Source organism: Procambarus clarkii, chromosome 19, assembly GCF_040958095.1.
Source record: "Procambarus clarkii isolate CNS0578487 chromosome 19, FALCON_Pclarkii_2.0, whole genome shotgun sequence".
NCBI classification, from domain to species: Eukaryota; Metazoa; Arthropoda; class Malacostraca; order Decapoda; family Cambaridae; genus Procambarus; species Procambarus clarkii.
Genome location: NC_091168.1, coordinates 44,300,711 through 44,321,090, shown reverse-complemented (window position 1 = coordinate 44,321,090; position 20,380 = coordinate 44,300,711). Strand labels below are relative to the sequence as shown.

The window sequence follows — 20,380 nt, the reverse complement described above, 5'->3', positions numbered from 1 at the left end:
ATCTGAAAATTGGGAACATCAAAAGATCTGACTTTCCCAATTTTCTGATGGGAACATCAAATGATCTGATATTCCCATCACTGAAAAATAAAAACAGATAAAAAAAATGATATGAAAAAATAGAAAATAAAATATACTCATGAAATGAACAGAATGGTTAACAACGCAGCTCAATTGCAATGCAATGTCACAATAACATTTAAATATACTTTAAGATATAATCTAGAAGAAAATAAGGATATTGAAACGGTTCATGAACTCTATTTCAATAAAGGACACTATGGGGAACTTTGAAAAATAGTTATTGAGTATAATTAGACAGACTTGTTGCTAGGCAGAGGAGTAATGAGATATATGGCAAATTTTGCAAAATATACAATGAAGGTACACAAACATTCATACCCAAACAAAGCAAAATGCTAGGTAAGAACAAAGCATTTGGCCCGTAGGAGAAAGGAGATACCCACAAGACTAGAATACAAGTCATTAACAAGCATGCAAGTATAATACATAATACATGCAGACATATATATAATCCAAAAAAATGTCAAATTTACGTACTTATTATTACATTACAAATATCCAAGGTTTTGAAGACACGTTTCCTCTTGCGCCCAACGAGTGAATACTGAGACCAGACCCCATAGGTCCCTATCCTCCTCATCATTCGTCTCACTGTGTCTCCACAGCTTGCACCGCCCATTTGAGACAGCGTCTGGACCTGTTAAAATAATGCATAAGCTGTAAGGTAATAGAGAATAATATATATCTTTCAATCTCAACATTAGATTTTCTAATTTCCAACTGTATTAAATAAATAGCATTAAAATATTTTCCTTCTTAACTATTACAAAAATCAACGAATTTGAGTAACTTTTGCTTTTGTTTTATTTGTACCTTAAACATAACACTGAACAATCAATTATGTGCCACCCCACCTTCCTTCATCTGCAAAAAAACTAATCAAAAGACATATGTACAAGGCTAAAAAAATTCAGCAACACTTACCATACTCAGGCTAAAAGAATTAAGCAACACTTACCATACTCTTTTTATATTCACTGTTAACTTTTAGCTCATGTGACAGACTTTCCACCTGCTCAACAGTTTCAAGTGGGGATGGAAGAATGTCTTCCAGGATTGGTATATCTCCATGTGTTTTTGACATATGGGTTTCCGTCATTTTGACAATATTCAGGATATCCCCTGATAAAAATGTCAATTTTGATAATTCCTTCATTATGTATTCCATTTTTTCTGTTACTGCAAAAAAAAAAAGGCTTACTAGAACAAGCATTTAGTGTTGCACATATATGATATATGTATTGATCCTTAGTGGATCCTATTTTAGTGACAGACACATTGGTGTCAGGTCACTGTCAAATGGGCTACTGTCATGTAGCCTTCAATTATGTAACCTCTCCCATTCTATGATAGGGGTGACACAGGGCAGCATCCTTAGACCCCCTCCTATTTGTTATATACATCAATGATCTGCTTTATGTCTCTAACATGATTAAACCTGTATTGTTTGATGATACTACCATCATCTACTTAGTTGCTTTACAAGAATGTAAAATTTCAAGTCTGTACTCTCCCTCAATGTATTTTCTTGTATGTATAACAAAAAATAATCAACACATAATAAATCGGTACTTACTAGATTTTTCGAAAGGAGAGCTTTCAGTTCTGTCTTGTCTTGGAGTTTGAGGGGAAGGTTTTGTACTCGGCCTGTAGATAGACTTGTTGGTCCCACAAGATTCTGTCAGGGGTGGAAGCGTATTAGCATTGTATAGAAAATATTTACAAAATAGTTTTAAATACATAAAACTACAAATAGAAATTATTGAATTATTACATTAGCTTATAGCTTTTATGAATGCATTAAAAAATTTTGTTGCTGTTTTTGGTAAGTAGTCAATTCCCATTTGCCTCAAAATTTTTAATAATTCATCAACAGCATTGTGTGTAACACCATTCTTGTTTACCCACTGAATTAATAAATTCTGTGGGTAAACAAGTGAATGATGATTATCATGGTCATCATTCTCCTCCTCACTTTGAGAATTAGATAATACATCATGAATATCAGTAAGATTCATGTGTAAATCATCAATTTCAGAGCCTAATCCATACTCTTGATTTGACTCAGCTTCAAAAGAACTAATGTCATTGTCTGACGACTCAATCTCTGAACTTGATGCTGCCTCAGTAAGATTAATGGGTTCACTAGTGTGTACAGCTGTATTTGGATGCATTTTGTGTATACGTTTTAGCCTTCTTGATACTTGCATCCATCTGTTGTTGTATTGGAGTCGCTTTTTTCGCTTATACTCGTACATTCTGTTAAAGAGTGTCAAATTTCTACATTAGACTACCATATTACCTATATTATTGTTAATAATGTATTGACAGATGCAATATGTATTAAAATTCTAAAAATAAGTCATTCATTATATACAATGTGTGATAATTAAAGCTGGTGCATATAACATCCTTGTCAGGCACATGCAAAAGTGAACACTTCCAGAATTGGAGACATGCAGAAATGTAACATATGGAAATAGAGGCATGCCAAAACAAAGACATGCATAAATTCAAATTCTTATCGAAATAATTTCTAGTGATTATTATATAAATTATTCCATCAGTACTAGATCAAATATTCAATACCATCCTCCCATTGGAAAGAGTAATCATGTCCTGTTGGACATTAATTATATGTTGAGATATAATCTAAAAGAAAATAGGGACATTGAAATTGTTGTTAAACTCTATTTCAATAAAGGACACTATAGGGAACCTAGAACCCTGTATTACAAGTGTAAGTGATAATTTTGGAAAATTTAATTAAAGCTAATTGTGTAGGACACCTGGAGATATGGTGCCCATATCTAAAGAATCACATCAACTGGTAAAGGTATAGACTTGCCAATAAGTGGCTCCCAGGTTAGAGGCATAAAATGCCAAAACTAGATGGTAGAATAAAAAGAAGATATTGTAAAAGGTAACCAAACAAAGATGCCACAGAAATATTAGAAAATTAACTTTCGCAAGCAGCGTGGTAGACATGGTTGGAACAAGTTAGGTGAGAGGGTGGTGGAGGCCAAAACCATAATCATAATCATCTGTATCAAACCTTATTACAGGTAAAACCAGTAGGCAGTCTACTGTATTTTATCAAACCGTTATTAGTATAATAGATCTCGTAATAATTTTGCAAAAATAATGGCATTTACTATTTTTAAAAGATTATTAGCAAATTTACAGAAATGGTGCATTCGGAAGACAAAACCAATTTTTCACTTTTGACAATTGAGCACCTGCTACATCCAGATTCTAGGGAGGAAAGGAAGGACGATCTTACTGGATCCCATAGCCTCTCCGAGGCACAAACCAGGCTTTTACACAAACCCCCCCCCCCCTGCACCCGAGCTTTTTAAAATAGTAAATGCCACTATTTTTGCAAAATTATTACGAGATCTATTATTCTAGAGAATAATGCATATAAATGCATATATGCATATAAATACAAAAGTAAATCAAATCTTATCCTTGTATAATATACAAGCTGATGTGAGATCCCTGTCTACAGGTGGACTGGAACTATTATCCAGTAGGCAGTCTACTGTATTTTATCAAACCGTTATTAGTATAATAGATCTCGTAATTTTTGCAAAAATAATGGCATTTACTATTTTTAAAAGATTATTAGCAAATTTACAGAAATGGTGCATTCGGAAGACAAAACCAATTTTTCACTTTTGACAATTGAGCACCTGCTACATCCAGATTCTAGGGAGGAAAGGAAGGACGATCTTACTGGATCCCATAGCCTCTCCGAGGCACAAACCAGGCTTTTACATAACCCCCCCCCCCTGCACCCGAGCTTTTTAAAATAGTAAATGCCACTATTTTTGCAAAATTATTACGAGATCTATATTCTAATAAGAGTTTGATAAAATACAAACCCTGGGGCCATAGAACGGCTATTTAATCCCCTTGAACGGACCTGTGCATGGGCCACTGAGGCATCGAAAAAAACAGACCGGCTTGGGAAAAAAGCAAAATTGCCGGTCTATGGCCCAGCTGATGGCTGTGCATGAATGGCTAATGGCTGTTAGTTATGGAGCTAGGTTAGACTATGTATGTTTAAATCTCTGATTTAAACAGAGCCAGTGTTCAGTCAAATAACTGAATTTATCAAATCTTATCCTTGTATAATATACAAGCTGATGTGAGATCCCTGTCTACAGGTGGACTGGAACTATTATCCAGTAGGCAGTCTACTGTATTTTATCAAACCGTTATTAGTATAATAGATCTCGTAATAATTTTGCAAAAATAATGGCATTTACTATTTTTAAAAGATTATTAGCAAATTTACAGAAATGGTGCATTCGGAAGACAAAACCAATTTTTCACTTTTGACAATTGAGCACCTGCTACATCCAGATTCTAGGGAGGAAAGGAAGGACGATCTTACTGGATCCCATAGCCTCTCCGAGGCACAAACCAGGCTTTTACATAACCCCCCCCCCCCTGCACCCGAGCTTTTTAAAATAGTAAATGCCACTATTTTTGCAAAATTATTACGAGATCTATTATTCTAATAAGAGTTTGATAAAATACAAACCCTGGGGCCATAGAACGGCTATTTAATCCCCTTGAACGGACCTGTGCATGGGCCACTGAGGCATCGAAAAAAAACAGACCGGCTTGGGAAAAAAGCAAAATTGCCGGTCTATGGCCCAGCTGATGGCTGTGCATGAATGGCTAATGGCTGTTAGTTATGGAGCTAGGTTAGACTATGTATGTTTAAATCTCTGATTTAAACAGAGCCAGTGTTCAGTCAAATAACTGAATTTATCAAATCTTATCCTTGTATAATATACAAGCTGATGTGAGATCCCTGTCTACAGGTGGACTGGAACTATTATCCAGTAGGCAGTCTACTGTATTTTATCAAACCGTTATTAGTATAATAGATCTCGTAATAATTTTGCAAAAATAATGGCATTTACTATTTTTAAAAGATTATTAGCAAATTTACAGAAATGGTGCATTCGGAAGACAAAACCAATTTTTCACTTTTGACAATTGAGCACCTGCTACATCCAGATTCTAGGGAGGAAAGGAAGGACGATCTTACTGGATCCCATAGCCTCTCCGAGGCACAAACCAGGCTTTTACATAACCCCCCCCCCTGCACCCGAGCTTTTTAAAATAGTAAATGCCATTATTTTTGCAAAATTATTACGAGATCTATTATACTAATAACGGTAAATAAATAATAAATAGTAAATAAATCAAAATCAGTTACATTATTTTATCTTATTCATAGCATAAATGTTCTCGAAGATTACTAAAAAGAAATTGAATTAGACTACAGCAAATTGGCAAACTTTACCTTGTATCTGTTTCCACCGAGTTTGTTTGGGGCGTTCTTCAACATATCAGCAACTACTTGTCTCAACATCTCTTTCAGTTGCATTAGTGTGGGTGTTGATACAGGCTTCTGGAAATTTATAAGAATTAATTAATATATATAATTATAATTCACTTTGCTATTCCCCATTCCACAGTCCTCTCGTCCTTCCCACTTCCCTGTCCCCACATCATCCCCACTATTCCCACTTCCCTGTCCCATCGTCCTCCTTACCATTTTCCCCTCCCCTGTCCTTCTTCCTCCCCCACCATCTCCCATTCACCTGTCCCTTTGTCCTCCCCAGCATTCCCCTGTCCCCACCATCCCCAACTCCCCAGTCCCCTCGTCCTCCCCACCATTACCCTCTCCTCTGTCCCCTCGTCTTCCCCACCATACCCCCCTCTCGTCCTCCCCACCATTCCAAACTACCTCATCCGATGCATTCTATAATGGTCTGATGCTTCCATCAGAAAATTGGGAACATCAAATGATCTGATATTCCCATCACTGAAAAATAAGAACAGCTAAAAAAATGAAATGAAAAAAATAAAAAAATAAACTATACTCATGAAATGAACAGTATGGTAAACAACACAGCTCAATTTCAATGCAATGTCACACAAAATTATTAAATCGAAATGAAAATAAATTGAATCTATGAAAATTCAAATTATCAATACAATCGGAAATATTGAAATAATATCGCAACATAATATAGTGTGGGTTGCTCTTACGTGCAACAGACGGTGCTGTTTTTCAAAAAAGGCATGGTTTTACCTGTCACAAGTGTGGCATCTATACTTATACTCACGAAATGAACGGTATGGTAAACAACATAGCTCAATTGCAATGCAATGTCACAATAACATTTAATAACAATAATAACAATAACATTTAAATATACTTTAAGATATAATCTAGAAGAAAATAAGAACATTGAAACGGTTCATGAACTCGATTTCAATAAAGGACACTATGGGGAACTTTGAAAAACAGTTAATGAGTATAATTAGACAGACTTGTTGCTAGGCAGAGGAGTAAATAATGAGATATATGGCAAATTTTGCAAAATATACGGCACACAAACATTCATACCCAAACAAAGCAAAATGCTAGGTAAGAACAAAGCAGTTGGCCCGTAGGGGAAAGGAGATACCCACAAGACTGGAATACAAGTCATTAACAAGCACACAAGTACTACACTACACAACAACCGCACTACTACCAGAACTGGACGAATCACTACCAAAACAACACATTGCACATCACTACCAAAACAACACAACACAACACAAGCATTGGCAAAGAATTATAGACCAGTTGCACTAACATCCCACATAATAAAATTATTTGAGAGTGATCAGGAGTCAGATTACTAGTTTTATAGAGACCAATGACCTCCACAATCCAGGCCAACAAGGATTTAGAGCAGTTTCTATGATCGAGCCACTGAGATCTATAAAGAATTCTGATCAAGAAAGAGATCTAGGGGTGGTTTTAGATAGAAAACTATAACCTGAGGATCATATTAAGAACATTCTGCGAGGGGCCTATGCTACACTTTTTAACTTTAGAATTGCTTTTAAATACATAGGTCAAAAAGTTTTAAAAGTTTTAAAAGTTTTTTAAACCTCTCGTGTATCATGAGTGTGTTAAAGCATCAGATGGTGCATTCAGATGATGAATATTACCTAGTTCCTTCATCTGGGAAGAATGAACACATATTGGTGCATTCGGATGATAAAAACTAACTACTGTAGTTTAATTGATCAACAGACTGTATATCATATGCAGACTGTATGTGGATCTGCGGGCCACTCCAAACAACAGCCTGGTGGACCAAGCTCCACCAGGGCTAAAGCACAAAGTGATATAGATGTGATAGAGAAACTAGGTCAAATGGAGGAGTAGGTCTGTATATTAAACAGCACCTGACGTGCACAGAGCTACTAAACTCAATGTGGTGGTAGAGTGGTGGGGGGGGGGAAACATTGCAGAAAAAAACAAAAATACAATTTGGTCAACAAAACAGCATTGTTTAAAATAGAAGACATGGGTTGTCATTTTGGGGGTAAGGTAGGTTACATTGAGTTAATTAGTTAGTACTTAGTTTTTATCTTAAACTGGTTGGGAGAGGTACAGTGTTGCTGTGCTGGTGAAAGAACACCTAAAGGTAAATTAAATAATGATTGCGAATCCACAAGAAGTTGACATAATATCGCTAGAGATCTGCAATCAGGATGATAAACTTTCCTTAAAGAATTTGACAAACACTTGCTGATAGGACATGAAGTAAATGAAATGTATGTCAAGTTTGTGAAATATATGATAAAAGCACAACAAAATTTGTACCAAAGGAGAGATGCAGAACTAGGAAAAGGGGTTTGTTCAACAGAAATTGCGAGAGGGCCTGAGACCCAAACACACACAAATGGAATCAATATATAGCAAGAGGCCAAACCCCCAAACATACAAGCGATGCAAAGATGCGAGAAACAGCAGCAGCATTAAGGAGAGGGACTTAAGGACCATAAATAAAGTGTGAAAATAAACTCGAGTAAATTTTTTTAACTACTCTCGACAGTGAAGAAAAACAAATATTCAGACGATTTGTGTTAGAATCATTAATCTTACACTTTCGGTCATATTCAACAACACAAATACATACACACACATTCCTGTTGCTGTAGCAAGTGAAGAATTACACACACAGATCACAATAACGTGATGCATCAAATGAACAAATCCACAAGGGCCGTGACGAGGATTCGAACCTGCGTCCGGGAGCATCCCAGACACTGCCTTAATCGACTGAGCTACAACAGGGTAAAAGGGTTGAAACCGAAGTTCTACTGAACTTACTGGATCCCATAGCCTCTCCGAGGCACAAACCAGGCTTTTACACAACCCCCCCCCCCTGCACCCGAGCTATGTCAACAGGCCGTTCTCCCTCTTCGCCCTTCCGAATGCACCATATCAGTAAATTTTTTAATAATCTTTTAAAAATAGTAAATGCCACTATTTTTGCAAAATTATTACGAGATCTATTATTCTATAGAATAATGCATATAAATGCATATATGCATATAAATACAAAACATAAATACAAAAGTAAATGTAAATAATTTTACCTTGCACCTAGATCCACCAAGCCTGTATGGCGCGCGTTTCAGTACTTCGGAAATCTAGAACTATCTTGAATCTCTAATCTGCAATGAAACAATACATATTATTGCACTTACCAAAACATGGATGAATGTAGAAAATACAGAACTATTAGCTGAATATCAAATAAATGGATTTAATCTATTTCACACAGATAGATATATTACACCGTGTATATTAGGTAATACCTAACATACACGCCTCCACACACACTACATTTGAAATGTAGTCTCAAAAAGACTACATTTCAACAGCAAAGATTACTCCATAAAAAAATAATTAAATTATTGACCAACATGAGAGAGGGTTAGCCAACATGAGGGTTGTGTTGATTGCCTGAAAATATTTAAATTGTGTAATGTATTGAATGGCATTTTTCAAGTTACAACATTTTTTAAATTACTGAACTAGGTTCTAGGCTTTGCTAGGCTTAATTCAATTATTACAGATAAGCCTAACCTAGCCTAGAACCCAGTGGGTTTTCTTCCTATTGGGGAGTGTTGTACATGCCTCGCCTCCACATACACACTAGCACAGCCAGGCCTCGCCTCCACATACACACTAGCACAGCCAGGCCTCGCCTCCACATACACCAGCACTGCCAGGCCTCGCCTCCACATACACACTAGCACAGCCAGGCCTCGCCTCCACATACACCAGCACTGCCAGGCCTCGCCTCCACATACACACTAGCACAGCCAGGCCTCGCCTCCACATACACACTAGCACAGCCAGGCCTCGCCTCCACATACACCAGCACTGCCAGGCCTCGCCTCCACATACACACCAGCACAGCCAGGCCTCGCCTCCACATACACCAGCACTGCCAGGCCTCGCCTCCACATACACACTAGCACAGCCAGGCCTCGCCTCCACATACACACTAGCACAGCCAGGCCTCGCCTCCACATACACCAGCACTGCCAGGCCTCGCCTCCACATACTCACCAGCACAGCCAGGCCTCGCCTCCACATACACCAGCACTGCCAGGCCTCGCCTCGCCTCCACATACACCAGCACTGCCAGGCCTCGCCTCCACATTTAAACCAACCAAGCCCACAAATACGTTAACATGGACCAGCATTACACCGTCTAACATACTCTGTCAGATGTAACAACTAAATTTGTGAATTCAAGACCAAATCTATTGTATAACACAGTGTTAGTACGAGAAAAACATTACTTACATTCGAAGCCGTGTTTTAAAATGGCGGCGGTCTTGTACTGACGCTCCAAACTGTGTGTTCGTTTGCGTATGATGAACGTGTGACAATTTACTACAACAATTATTTAATTATTCTTATTCTTTATTTTAATATTTTTAGGGTACATGAAATTTCAAACTTATTTGCACACAATAATATAATTGCATTGTCATAACCTTTATATATTACGGAAAATACGATGACATGAACGAAGTCAAAGTGAAGTTGAAGTCAAAGTCATTCGCCGAACGTATTAGTCATTTTTTTTCATACATACATAGTTGATTTACAAACATAATGTTGGATTTATAGATAGAGCTAGTGCATACAATACCTAAAGCCACTATAGTAGGCCTATATAGCATTTCAGGCAACCGGGCAGTATATATGACCCCTTACTCAAATCTCTGAATATGTTAGATATTAAGTCCCTGCACATACTCTCATGTGTATTTTATATATATAAAAACGCTGCACTGTAATGTCAATCCTGACCTTAAAAGCTTCCTAGAAGGTTGTAACAGATCCCATGAGCACCACACCAGAAACAAATACCTATTTGATATTCCAAGAGTACGACTTAGTCAAACTAGAAATGCTTTACAAATCAAGAGACCTCGAATGTGGAATGACCTTCCCAATTATGTTAAAAACTGTACCTCTCCCAACCAGTTTAAGATAAATAAAGATAAATTTATAAGTTAAGAAAAATTCCACAAATCAACAACCCTGTTACTGACCCTGTATTTACCCAAGTCTTTCCTAAATCTAAACTTATCCAATTTATACCCATTGTTTCGTGTTCTATCTTGTGTTGACAATTTTAATACCCTATTAATATCCCCTTTGTTATATCTATTCAGGAAATTGTGGTTGATCTCGAACCCATTGATAATGTGACGACTTATACAGAATTTTGTAACTATATCATCAAGATTGTAACCAGCTTAGCTAAATGTAGTGTGGGGTTCAGTCCCTAAGCCCATATATGTGCCTCTCTAACCATTTAGGTTACAGGGCAAAAAACATAAAAACAAAGGTAACTGCAGAAGGCCTATTGGCCCATACCAGGCAGCTCCTATCTATAACAGATAAACACTAAGTACTACCTAATTAACTCAATGTAACCTACCAACCTAACCCCCAAAATGTCAATCCATATCTTTTATTTTAAACAATGCTGTTTTTGTTGACCAAATTGTATTTTTACTCTTTTTCTGTCATGTTTCTCCCACCCCTGTTTTTTCCCTTTTTTCTTATTTTTTCTCAACATAATTCATACTTTAATTATGCGGATCAGGACATCACCTGATCAAACGCATCAAACATCGTTTTGACCACCATCAAACACACACATTTCGTGTGTGTTTGACGCTCACTGATATGTACCAGCGTTGTTTTATATATGGTGCTATTCTATCTTACGCTTTGTTGCTCTTTTTTACCTACGGGCTCATAGAACATTCTATTGCGAAAACATTGGCACAAAAATGAATGACGTACATACAATAATAATGTCAGGACAGTGATATAATTATAAACTTTCAAAGCACTGTATCGCCCATGTGTCGTCGTGTCACCAATACTGGGTAACAGTTCCGCCACTTCCCACACTCTTGCGGGTGGGCAGCGACCATTATTCTACGTTTATATTCATATCACCGTGTTGGGAATTTCATTGCGAGTACATTGATACCAAAATTAACGCTGTAGGACAAGTGTGGAAGTGATAACAATCCCAAGAGTAAAAACATTTTGTTGCTCTTGGGCACTCACGGCGAGTCATCTACGTAGGTATTTATTGGGTGCTGGTATTCATATAACTTTTGGTGACCGTTTTTGCTGATTTTCTTCTAGAGAATGTTATTGCGAACACGTTGGTACCAAAATGAAATACATAGCTCGAGAACTAGGTCAGGAGAGTAAAAAGAGTATACACATTTTTGTTTTGACGCTTAATTAAGGTTATTGTGAGTACTCATCGCCTGCCTAGAAACTGGAACTAGTAATTCCATCTATCATACATATCATACAAGAGGAGCCACACATCTATGGATCATCCAATAAAATCAGCAGACTTCTAGATGTTACTACTGCTCGGCTTAGACTCGGTTACAAGTATCTCTGGGAATTCTCATTATCTGCTGATGTAGACCTGACCAAATGTAAACTGTGTCAACAAAATTATTCGCACACCCTCCGTCACTATGTGATGGAGTGCGAAAAGATACATGAATTTAGAGACAATTCTACAACCAATGTTCCAGCGATGTGTCAATATTTCATTCAAAATGATCTGCTACCAGAAATTTTAGCCAAATATCCCCAGTTTGCTAACTGTAGATAACAACTAAGTGATTGTAACCTATCCACCGCTGCCCACTGGATGGGGGACGGTGTGCAGGACCCTGTACACCGTACAAACATATAAATTTAAAAACACCGTACAAACATATAAATTTGATACTAGCTCTCCACATATGTCAGTTGCTTAATTTAGAACCTGTACTTGAGGCCGATCTCGAACCCATTGTTGATGTGATGACTTATATTGAATTTTGTAACTAGCTCATCAAGATTGTAACTTGCTTAGCTAAATGAATTGTGGGGTTCAGTCCCTGAGCCCATTATGTGCCTCTGTAACCCTTTCCACAACCGCCCACAAGATGGGTATGGGGTGCATAATGGGGTGGGGTGTCTTGGCCAAACGTGCCACATCAAAACCACAAGTTGACATTGAATGTGAATTAACAATGAGACAAGTAAGATTTATACTAATACATTTATACTAACTCTGTTGAGCGTTGACCATTTATACATCAAATCTGTTGATGTGAGCACTTTAGTTTAGTCTGCCGTTTAAAGAAAAAAAGAGCATATCAATGGTATATCACAGAAAACGAATTTATCATAAACTCATGTATTTGTCTTATCATATTGAACTGCATTCATATTTTTAATATATAACAATATGAATATACAAATTTCTGTAAATCCCCTACCTTGTTGGAATCTGTGGAAATGAATGAGCAAATGTGCTGGCTGAAGGCGCTGAAGGAAACCACATTGGTTTCATTTTGGATACAAATGTCCATGGAAATTCAAAATGGAAACTAATTATATAGTTGAACCTGCAGAGACGAGTTTAAGAATCTGTGTTGAGAGTGATGGGACACCAGCCTTCACAATTATACTTCAGAGAATGTAAACATCTAAGAGTCATTAGAAATATGTGTAGAATAATAAACCCTACATTGTTTGAGTTAGGGAAAACACCATTTGTGATATATAGATACTATAGCTGTTCCTAAAGATTCACCCTTTTTTGCACCAGCAAGATAACATATAAGATTTTAAGAGTTGACGAATGTTAATATTCTTGTTTGATAAACTGTGAACTTGAGACATAGTTAATAAGAACATATTAACACAACAAAATGTTTTCAAAATCCTTAACACCACTTTCCAGCAACTTATATAATTTATATAAATTATTTTAGAGAATAATACATAAATTATATATTTAAACATGATATAGTGTTTAGTGGAATGTATAAGGAGTCAAATTGTGTTAAAAAGAGCAATTTTTAGAAAATTTGGAAAAATACTTTTTTCTGTTCAAATTATAACTAAATGGATTATAAAGGTTTCACTCAGCCAATATATATCATTCACAATTTATTAATGAATTTTACAAAAAAACACCATAAATTTTATATTTAAACATGTAAAAACTATTTGTTTTACATTTGGAAGAAAATAATTGTAGAAAAACAATTTATAATTAAACCTTTGTGTTTGGATTTTTTTGAGTAAAAGTTTCTCAAAGGCTCTCCTGCACCATTCTCAATGCAAATCATTCCCACACCTATGGCAAGAGATAGGCGAACGTTGTGTAGATGATTTGTGTTTGCTGGGATATAGTCCTGCCCAGCAAACAATTTTAGGTTGCCCACAACATATCTGGAAAGTATTTGAAAGTATTGGAAACGTTTGTTTTATCGTATCAGATACGATATGTGTGTGTGGACTTAAATAGGTTTCCAAAACTTATAACCAAGACATATGTATCTAACACTAATTTGAGATGTTGTGGCAAACTTTACACTCCTAACATGAGCCATTCATAATCCATTCATATACCAATATGAATCTCTTATGAAAGGTTTGAGCCAATAATCTGAACCCTTTTCACATCTTTGTGTTTAAAGTTAAATTTCTTGAAATTAAATTATATTTTATATTATATTATTTTTATATATTTTATATTATATTATTATTTTCAATTTAAATATTAAAACCAATTTAAGGGTAAAAAAAATCTAATAATTTATATTTCTTTTATTATTTACTAACAATTATAATTATTTACTATCGGAGAGAGGGGAGGCTGTACGGCGGAGAGTGGCGGCTGTGGCGGACAGTGGCGGCGGTGGCCGATAGTGGCGGCGGGCGGACAGTGGCGGCGGCGGGCGGACAGTGGCGGCGGGCGGACAGTGGGCGGCGGTGGCGGATAGTGGCGGCGGGCGGACAGTGGCGGCGGTGGCGGATAGTGGCGGCGGGCGGACAGTGGCGGCGGGCGGGACAGTGGCGGCGGTGGCGGATAGTGGCGGCTGTGGCGGATAGTGGCGGCGGGCGGACCGTGGCGGCTTTGGCGGCGGTGGCGGACAGTGGCGGCGGCGGCGGACAGTGGTGGCGGCGGGCGGACAGTGGAGGCGGCGGGCGGACAGTGGTGGCGGCGGGCGGACAGTGGTGGCGGCGGGCGGACAGTGGTGCGGTGGCAGACAGTGGTGGCGGTGGCAGACAGTGGTGGCGGTGGCGGACAGTGGTGGCGGTGGCGGATAGTGGCAGCGGGCGGACAGTGGCGGCGGGCGGACAGTGGCGGCGGTGGCGGATAGTGGCGGCGGGCGAACAGTGGCGGCGGGGGCGGATAGTGGGCGGCGGGCGGACAGTGGCGGCGGGCGGACAGTGGCGGCGGGAGGACAGTGGCGGCGGTGGCGGATAGTGGCGGCGGGCGGACAGTGGCGGCGGGCGGACAGTGGCGGCGGGCGGACAGTGGCGGCTGTGGCGGATAGTGGCGGCGGGCGGACCGTGGCGGCTTTGGCGGCGGTGTTGGACAGTGGCGGCGGGCGGACAGTGGCGGCGGCGGGCGGACAGTGGCGGCGGCGGGCGAACAGTGGCGCGGCGGCGGGCGGACAGTGGTGGCGGCGGGCGGACAGTGGAGGCGGCGGGCGGACAGTGGAGGCGGCGGGCGGACAGTGGAGGCGGCGGGCGGACAGTGGAGGCGGCGGGCGGACAGTGGTGGCGGCGGGCGGACAGTGGGTGGCGGCGGGCGGACAGTGGTGGCGGCGGGCGGACAGTGGTGGCGGCGGGCGGACAGTGGTGGCGGTGGCGGACAGTGGCGGCGGTGGCGGACAGTGGCGGCAGTGGCCGGACAGTGGCGGTGGTGGCGGACACTGGCGGCTGTGTCTGGCGGTGGTGGCGGGCGGTGGCGGGTGGCGGCGTCTGTGATGGGTGGTGGCGGCTGGCGGTGGTGGGTGGTGGGTGGTGGTGGCGGCGGTGGGTGGTGGGGTGGTGGTGGCGGCGGCGGCTGGTGGTGGTGGGTGGTGGCGGCGGCGGCTGGTGGTGGTGGGTGGTGGCGGCGGTGGTGGGTGGCGGTGGGTGGTGGCGGCGGCTTGGTGGTGGTGGGTGGTGGCGGCGGTGGTGGGTGGCGGTGGGTGGCGGCGGGCGGCTGGTGGTGGTGGGTTGTGGCGGCGGGTGGTGGGTGGTGGCGGCTGTGGTGGGTAGTGGCGGGCGGTGGCGGGCGGTGGCGGGCGGTGGCGGGCGGTGGCGGGCGGCGGCGGCTGTGATGGATGGTGACGATCGGCGGTGGGGGGGGGCTGGTGGCGGCTGGCGGTGGCGGCTTGCGGTGGCGACTGTGGCAACGGGCGGTGACGGCTGATAGCGGGCGGTGGTGGCGGCTGGAGGCAGGTGGTGGTGGCGGTGGTGGCGGCTGGTGGTGGTGGCAGCTGGTGGCGGTGATGGCGGCTGGTGGTGGTGGCAGCTGGTGGCGGTGATGGTGGCTGGTGGTGGTGGTGGTGGCGGCTGGTGGTGGTGGTGGTGGCGGCTGGTGGTGGTGGCAGCTGGTGGCGGCTGGTGGCGGCTGGTGGCGGCTGGTGGTGGTGGTGGTGGTGATGGCGGCTGGTGGCGGGCGGTGGGCGGGCGGTGGCGGCTTGTGGAGGCTGGTGGTGGCGGCGGTGGTGGGTGGTGGTGGTGGTGGTGGGTGGTGGTGGCGGCTGTGGTGGGTGGTCCGCGGTGGTGTCCGGCGGCGGCTGTGGTGGGTGGTGGCGGCGGCGGCGGTGATGGGTGGTGGCGGCGGTGGTGGTGGGTGGTGGTGGCGGCGGCGGTGATGGGTGGTGGCGGCGGTGGTGGTGGGTGGTGGTGGCGGCGGCGGCTGGTGGTGGTGGGTGGTGGCGGCGGGTGGCGGTGGTGGGGTGGCGGTGGCTGGTGGCGGGTGGCGGCTGGTGGTGGGTGGTGGCGGCGGGTGGTGAGTGGCAGTGGTGGGTGGCGGTGGCTGGTGGCGGCTGGTGGTGGGTGGTGGCGGGTGGCGGCTGGTGGTGGGTGGTGGCAGGTGGCGGCTGGTGGTGGGTGGTGGGTGGTGGCGGGTGGCAGCTGGTGGCGGGTGGCGGCTGGTGGTGGGTGGTGGCGGGTGGCGGCTGGTGGTGGGTGGTGGCGGGTGGCGGCTGGTGGTGGGTGGTGGCAGGTGGCGGCTGGTGGTGGGTGGTGGCGGTTGGCGGCTGGTGGTGGGTGGCGGCGGGTGGCGGCGGGTGGCGGCTGGTGGCGGCCAGCTGGGACACACCCTTCTCCACTGAAGGTCTGAGCACAACTAACCATATGTCTCTCTCACCCACCAGCCCAGTGTTGCCAGCTCGCGCTCTCAAAATGTTTCCTTCAAAGATTGTATATTATCTTTGAACAACAAGTTTGATTATCAAGGAAATAATGCATATATTATTGTCACATTAATACTGTGCAATATCTTATTACATTCCTGCTAAATAATTATAATTTGAAACAGGACAAAAAAATCCAACATATATATAAAAACCAACATTAGAGATCACGAGGCCTAGGCCTCGCCTGTGACCACACATCCTGCTTTGCTGGCCTGCTACCCTCTCACACCTCACACTCTTAACTCACTCTCACTCTCAATCACTCTTACGCACTATTACTCACTCTTACTCTCAATCACTCTTACACACTATTACTCACTCTTACTCTCAATCACTCTTACGCACTATTACTCACTCTTACTCTCAGTCATCCTTACTCACTCTCATACTCACTCTTACTCTGTCACTCTTACTCTCTGTCACTCTTACTCTCTGTCACTCTTACTCTGTCACTCTTACTCTCTGTCACTCTTACTCTGTCACTCTTACTGTCACTCTTACTCTCTGTCACTCCTACTCTCTGTCACTCTTACTCTCTGTCACTCTTACTCTCTGTCACTCTTACTCTGTCATTCTTACTCACTCTCAGTCACCCTTACCCATTCATACTCACTCTCTCACTCTTACTCTCATACTCTTACTCTCAATTACTCTTACTCTCAATCACTCTTACTCCCAATCACTCCTACTCCCAATCACTCCTACTCTCAATCACTCCTACTCTCATTCTTACTCTTACTCTTACTCCCAATCACTCTTACTCTCAATCACTCTTATTCTCATTCTTACTCTTACTCTCACTCTTACTCTTACTCCCAATCACTCTTACTCCCAATCACTCTTACTCTCAATCACTCTTACTCTCAATCACTCTTACTCTCAATCACTCTTACTCTCATTCTTACTCTTACTCACTCTTACTCTCAATCACTCTTATTTTCATTCTTACTCCTACTCCCAATCACTCTTACTCCCAATCACTCTTACTCTCAATCACTCTTACTCCCAATCACTTACTCTCAATCACTCTTACTCTCAATCACTTTTACTCTCAATCACTCTTACTCTCAATCACTCTTACTCTCACTAACTCTCAATCACTCTTACTCTCACTCTAACTCTCAATCACTCTTACGCACTATTACTCACTCTTTCTCTCAGTCATCCTTACTCACTCTCATACTCACTCTTACTCTGTCACTCTTACTCTCTGTCACTCTTACTCTCTGTCACTCTTACTCTCTGTCACTCTTACTCTCTGTCACTCTTACTCTCTGTCACTCTTACTCTGTCACTCTTACTCTCTGTCACTCTTACTCTCTGTCACTCTTACTCTCTATCACTCTTACTCTGTCATTCTTACTCTGTCACTCTTACTCACTCTCAGTCACCCTTACCCATTCATACTCACTCTCTCACTCTTACTCTCATACTCTTACTCTCAATTACTCTTACTCTCAATCACTCTTACTCCCAATCACTCCTACTCCCAATCACTCCTACTCTCAATCACTCCTACTCTCATTCTTACTCTTATTCTTACTCCCAATCACTCTTACTCCCAATCACTCTTACTCCCAATCACTCTTACTCTCAATCACTCTTACTCTCAATCACTCTTACTCTCAATCACTCTTACTCTCATTCTTACTCTTACTCACTCTTACTCTCAATCACTCTTATTCTCATTCTTACTCCTACTCTCACTCTAACTCCTACTCCCAATCACTCTTACTCCCAATCACTCTTACTCTCAATCACTCTTACTCCCAATCACTCTTACTCTCAATCACTCTTACTCTCAATCACTCTTACTCTCAATCACTCTTACTCTCAATCACTCTTACTCTCACTAACTCTCAATCACTCTTACTCTCACTCTAACTCTCAATCACTCTTACTCTCATACTCACCCTTACTCTCAATCACTTTACTCTCACTCTTACTCACTCTGTCACTCTTACTCACTCTCAGTCACTCTTACTTATACTCACTCTTACACACTCTCTGGCACTCTCACTCACCTTCAGTCACTCTTACTCACTCTTACCCACTCTCGCTCACTCTTACTCACTCTAGTTAATAAGAACACGCCAATATAAGACAACAAAACGTTTTCAGATTCTTTCTCACCACTTTCCAGCAACTTTTATAATTTAGATAAATTATCTTAGGGAATAATACATAAATTATATATTTAAACATGATATTAGTGTTTAGTGGAACGCATAAGGAGTCAAATTGTGTTAAAAAGAGCGATTTTTAGAAAATTTGGAAAACTACTTTTTTCTGTTCATATTATAACTAAATGGATTTTAAAGGTTTCACTCAGCCAATATATATCATTCACAATTTATTAATGAATTTTACAAAAAAAACACCATAAATTTTATATTTAAACATGTAAAAACTATTTGTTTTACATTTGGAAGAAAATAATTGTAGAAAAACAATTTATAATTAAACCTTTGTGTTTGGATTTTTTGAGTAAAAGTTTCTCAAAGGCTCTCCTGCACCATTCTCAATGCAAATCATTCCCACACCTATGGGAAGAGATAGGCGAACGTTGTGTAGATGATTTGTGTTTGCTGGGTGGGGACCATTCAGGCTTGTTTGCTTATTTATATATATATATATATGTATATATATATATATATATATATATATATATATATATATATATATATATATATATATATATATATATATATATATATATATATAAATATATATATATATATATATATATATATATATATATATATATATATATAAATATATATATATATATATATATATATATATATATATATATATATATATATATATATATATATATATATATATATATATATATATATATATAGGGGGTACCACCACTGGTGCAATTATAGGGACCCACAGCCTCAGAGAAGGGAACACAGAGCATTCAGAGAAGAACTTATCATTTAACTCTGAATACATATGATTGTTCGCTTCTCCTACCACCCTCCTTTTTTTTACGGTGTACACTTTATTATGCAAGGTTATACAGTTACATATCTGATTTTATACAAAAAATTTAACATTAAGAGGACACAAGAAAAAGTTCGCTTCCTAGAGGCTGTAGATTTCCTCGAACTCCTCCGACGCCGGGCAGGAACCAAGGATGCAGCGGGGATTCCCCCCTCTGGATCGTGACACTGAGGCGCTGAAAGAGAAAACTTACCGCTCTAGGGTCTCTTGTACTGTCAATGAGCTTGGAACCAAGATCCTTAAGAAACGTTCTTGCACTCTCTCCCCATGGGCCTAGGGTCTCAGACCATATTGGAACGAAGTTGTACCGGTGATCTAATTGCCTGTACTTGGCTGACTTGTGTCTTTCTCTGTGTGTCGCCGCGGCTCCTGCTTGCCCGGCAGAGAGGTTGATGTATGTGGTTGCCTAGGTGGATACGCTAGTATAGTCCCATGCCAACTGTCTGCCACCCTTCCACGGGCGCAGTGTGATTTCGTCTGGTCGGTCGGCAAAGCTAACAGAGTCACGGTTCAGTAGGTTGCAGGGCTCTCTCTCCACTGGACACTGAGCAGAGGCAAGGCTTCTTTTAATGATGTCATTGACTTCATCGTGTCTAGTGTGCCAACCACCAGATTTTCCACAGTGCAAGCT

The 20,380-nt window shown here is 41.5% G+C and overlaps 1 protein-coding gene across 1 annotated transcript in view; it reads right to left on the bottom strand.

The window, feature by feature from the left end:
- Nucleotides 1–2,372, bottom strand: part of LOC138366470 (uncharacterized) — a 3,329-nt gene extending 957 nt beyond the window's left edge. Inside the window, exons 1-4 of the mRNA XM_069327521.1 lie at nucleotides 2,060–2,372; nucleotides 1,661–1,762; nucleotides 1,043–1,263; nucleotides 562–721 (exon numbers count right to left, since the gene is read on the bottom strand). Of these exons, the coding sequence (XP_069183622.1) occupies nucleotides 562–721; nucleotides 1,043–1,263; nucleotides 1,661–1,762; nucleotides 2,060–2,342 (766 nt within the window). The 5' untranslated portion in view covers nucleotides 2,343–2,372. The remainder of the gene's footprint in view (nucleotides 1–561; nucleotides 722–1,042; nucleotides 1,264–1,660; nucleotides 1,763–2,059) is intronic.
- Nucleotides 2,373–20,380: the final 18,008 nt, after the last annotated feature.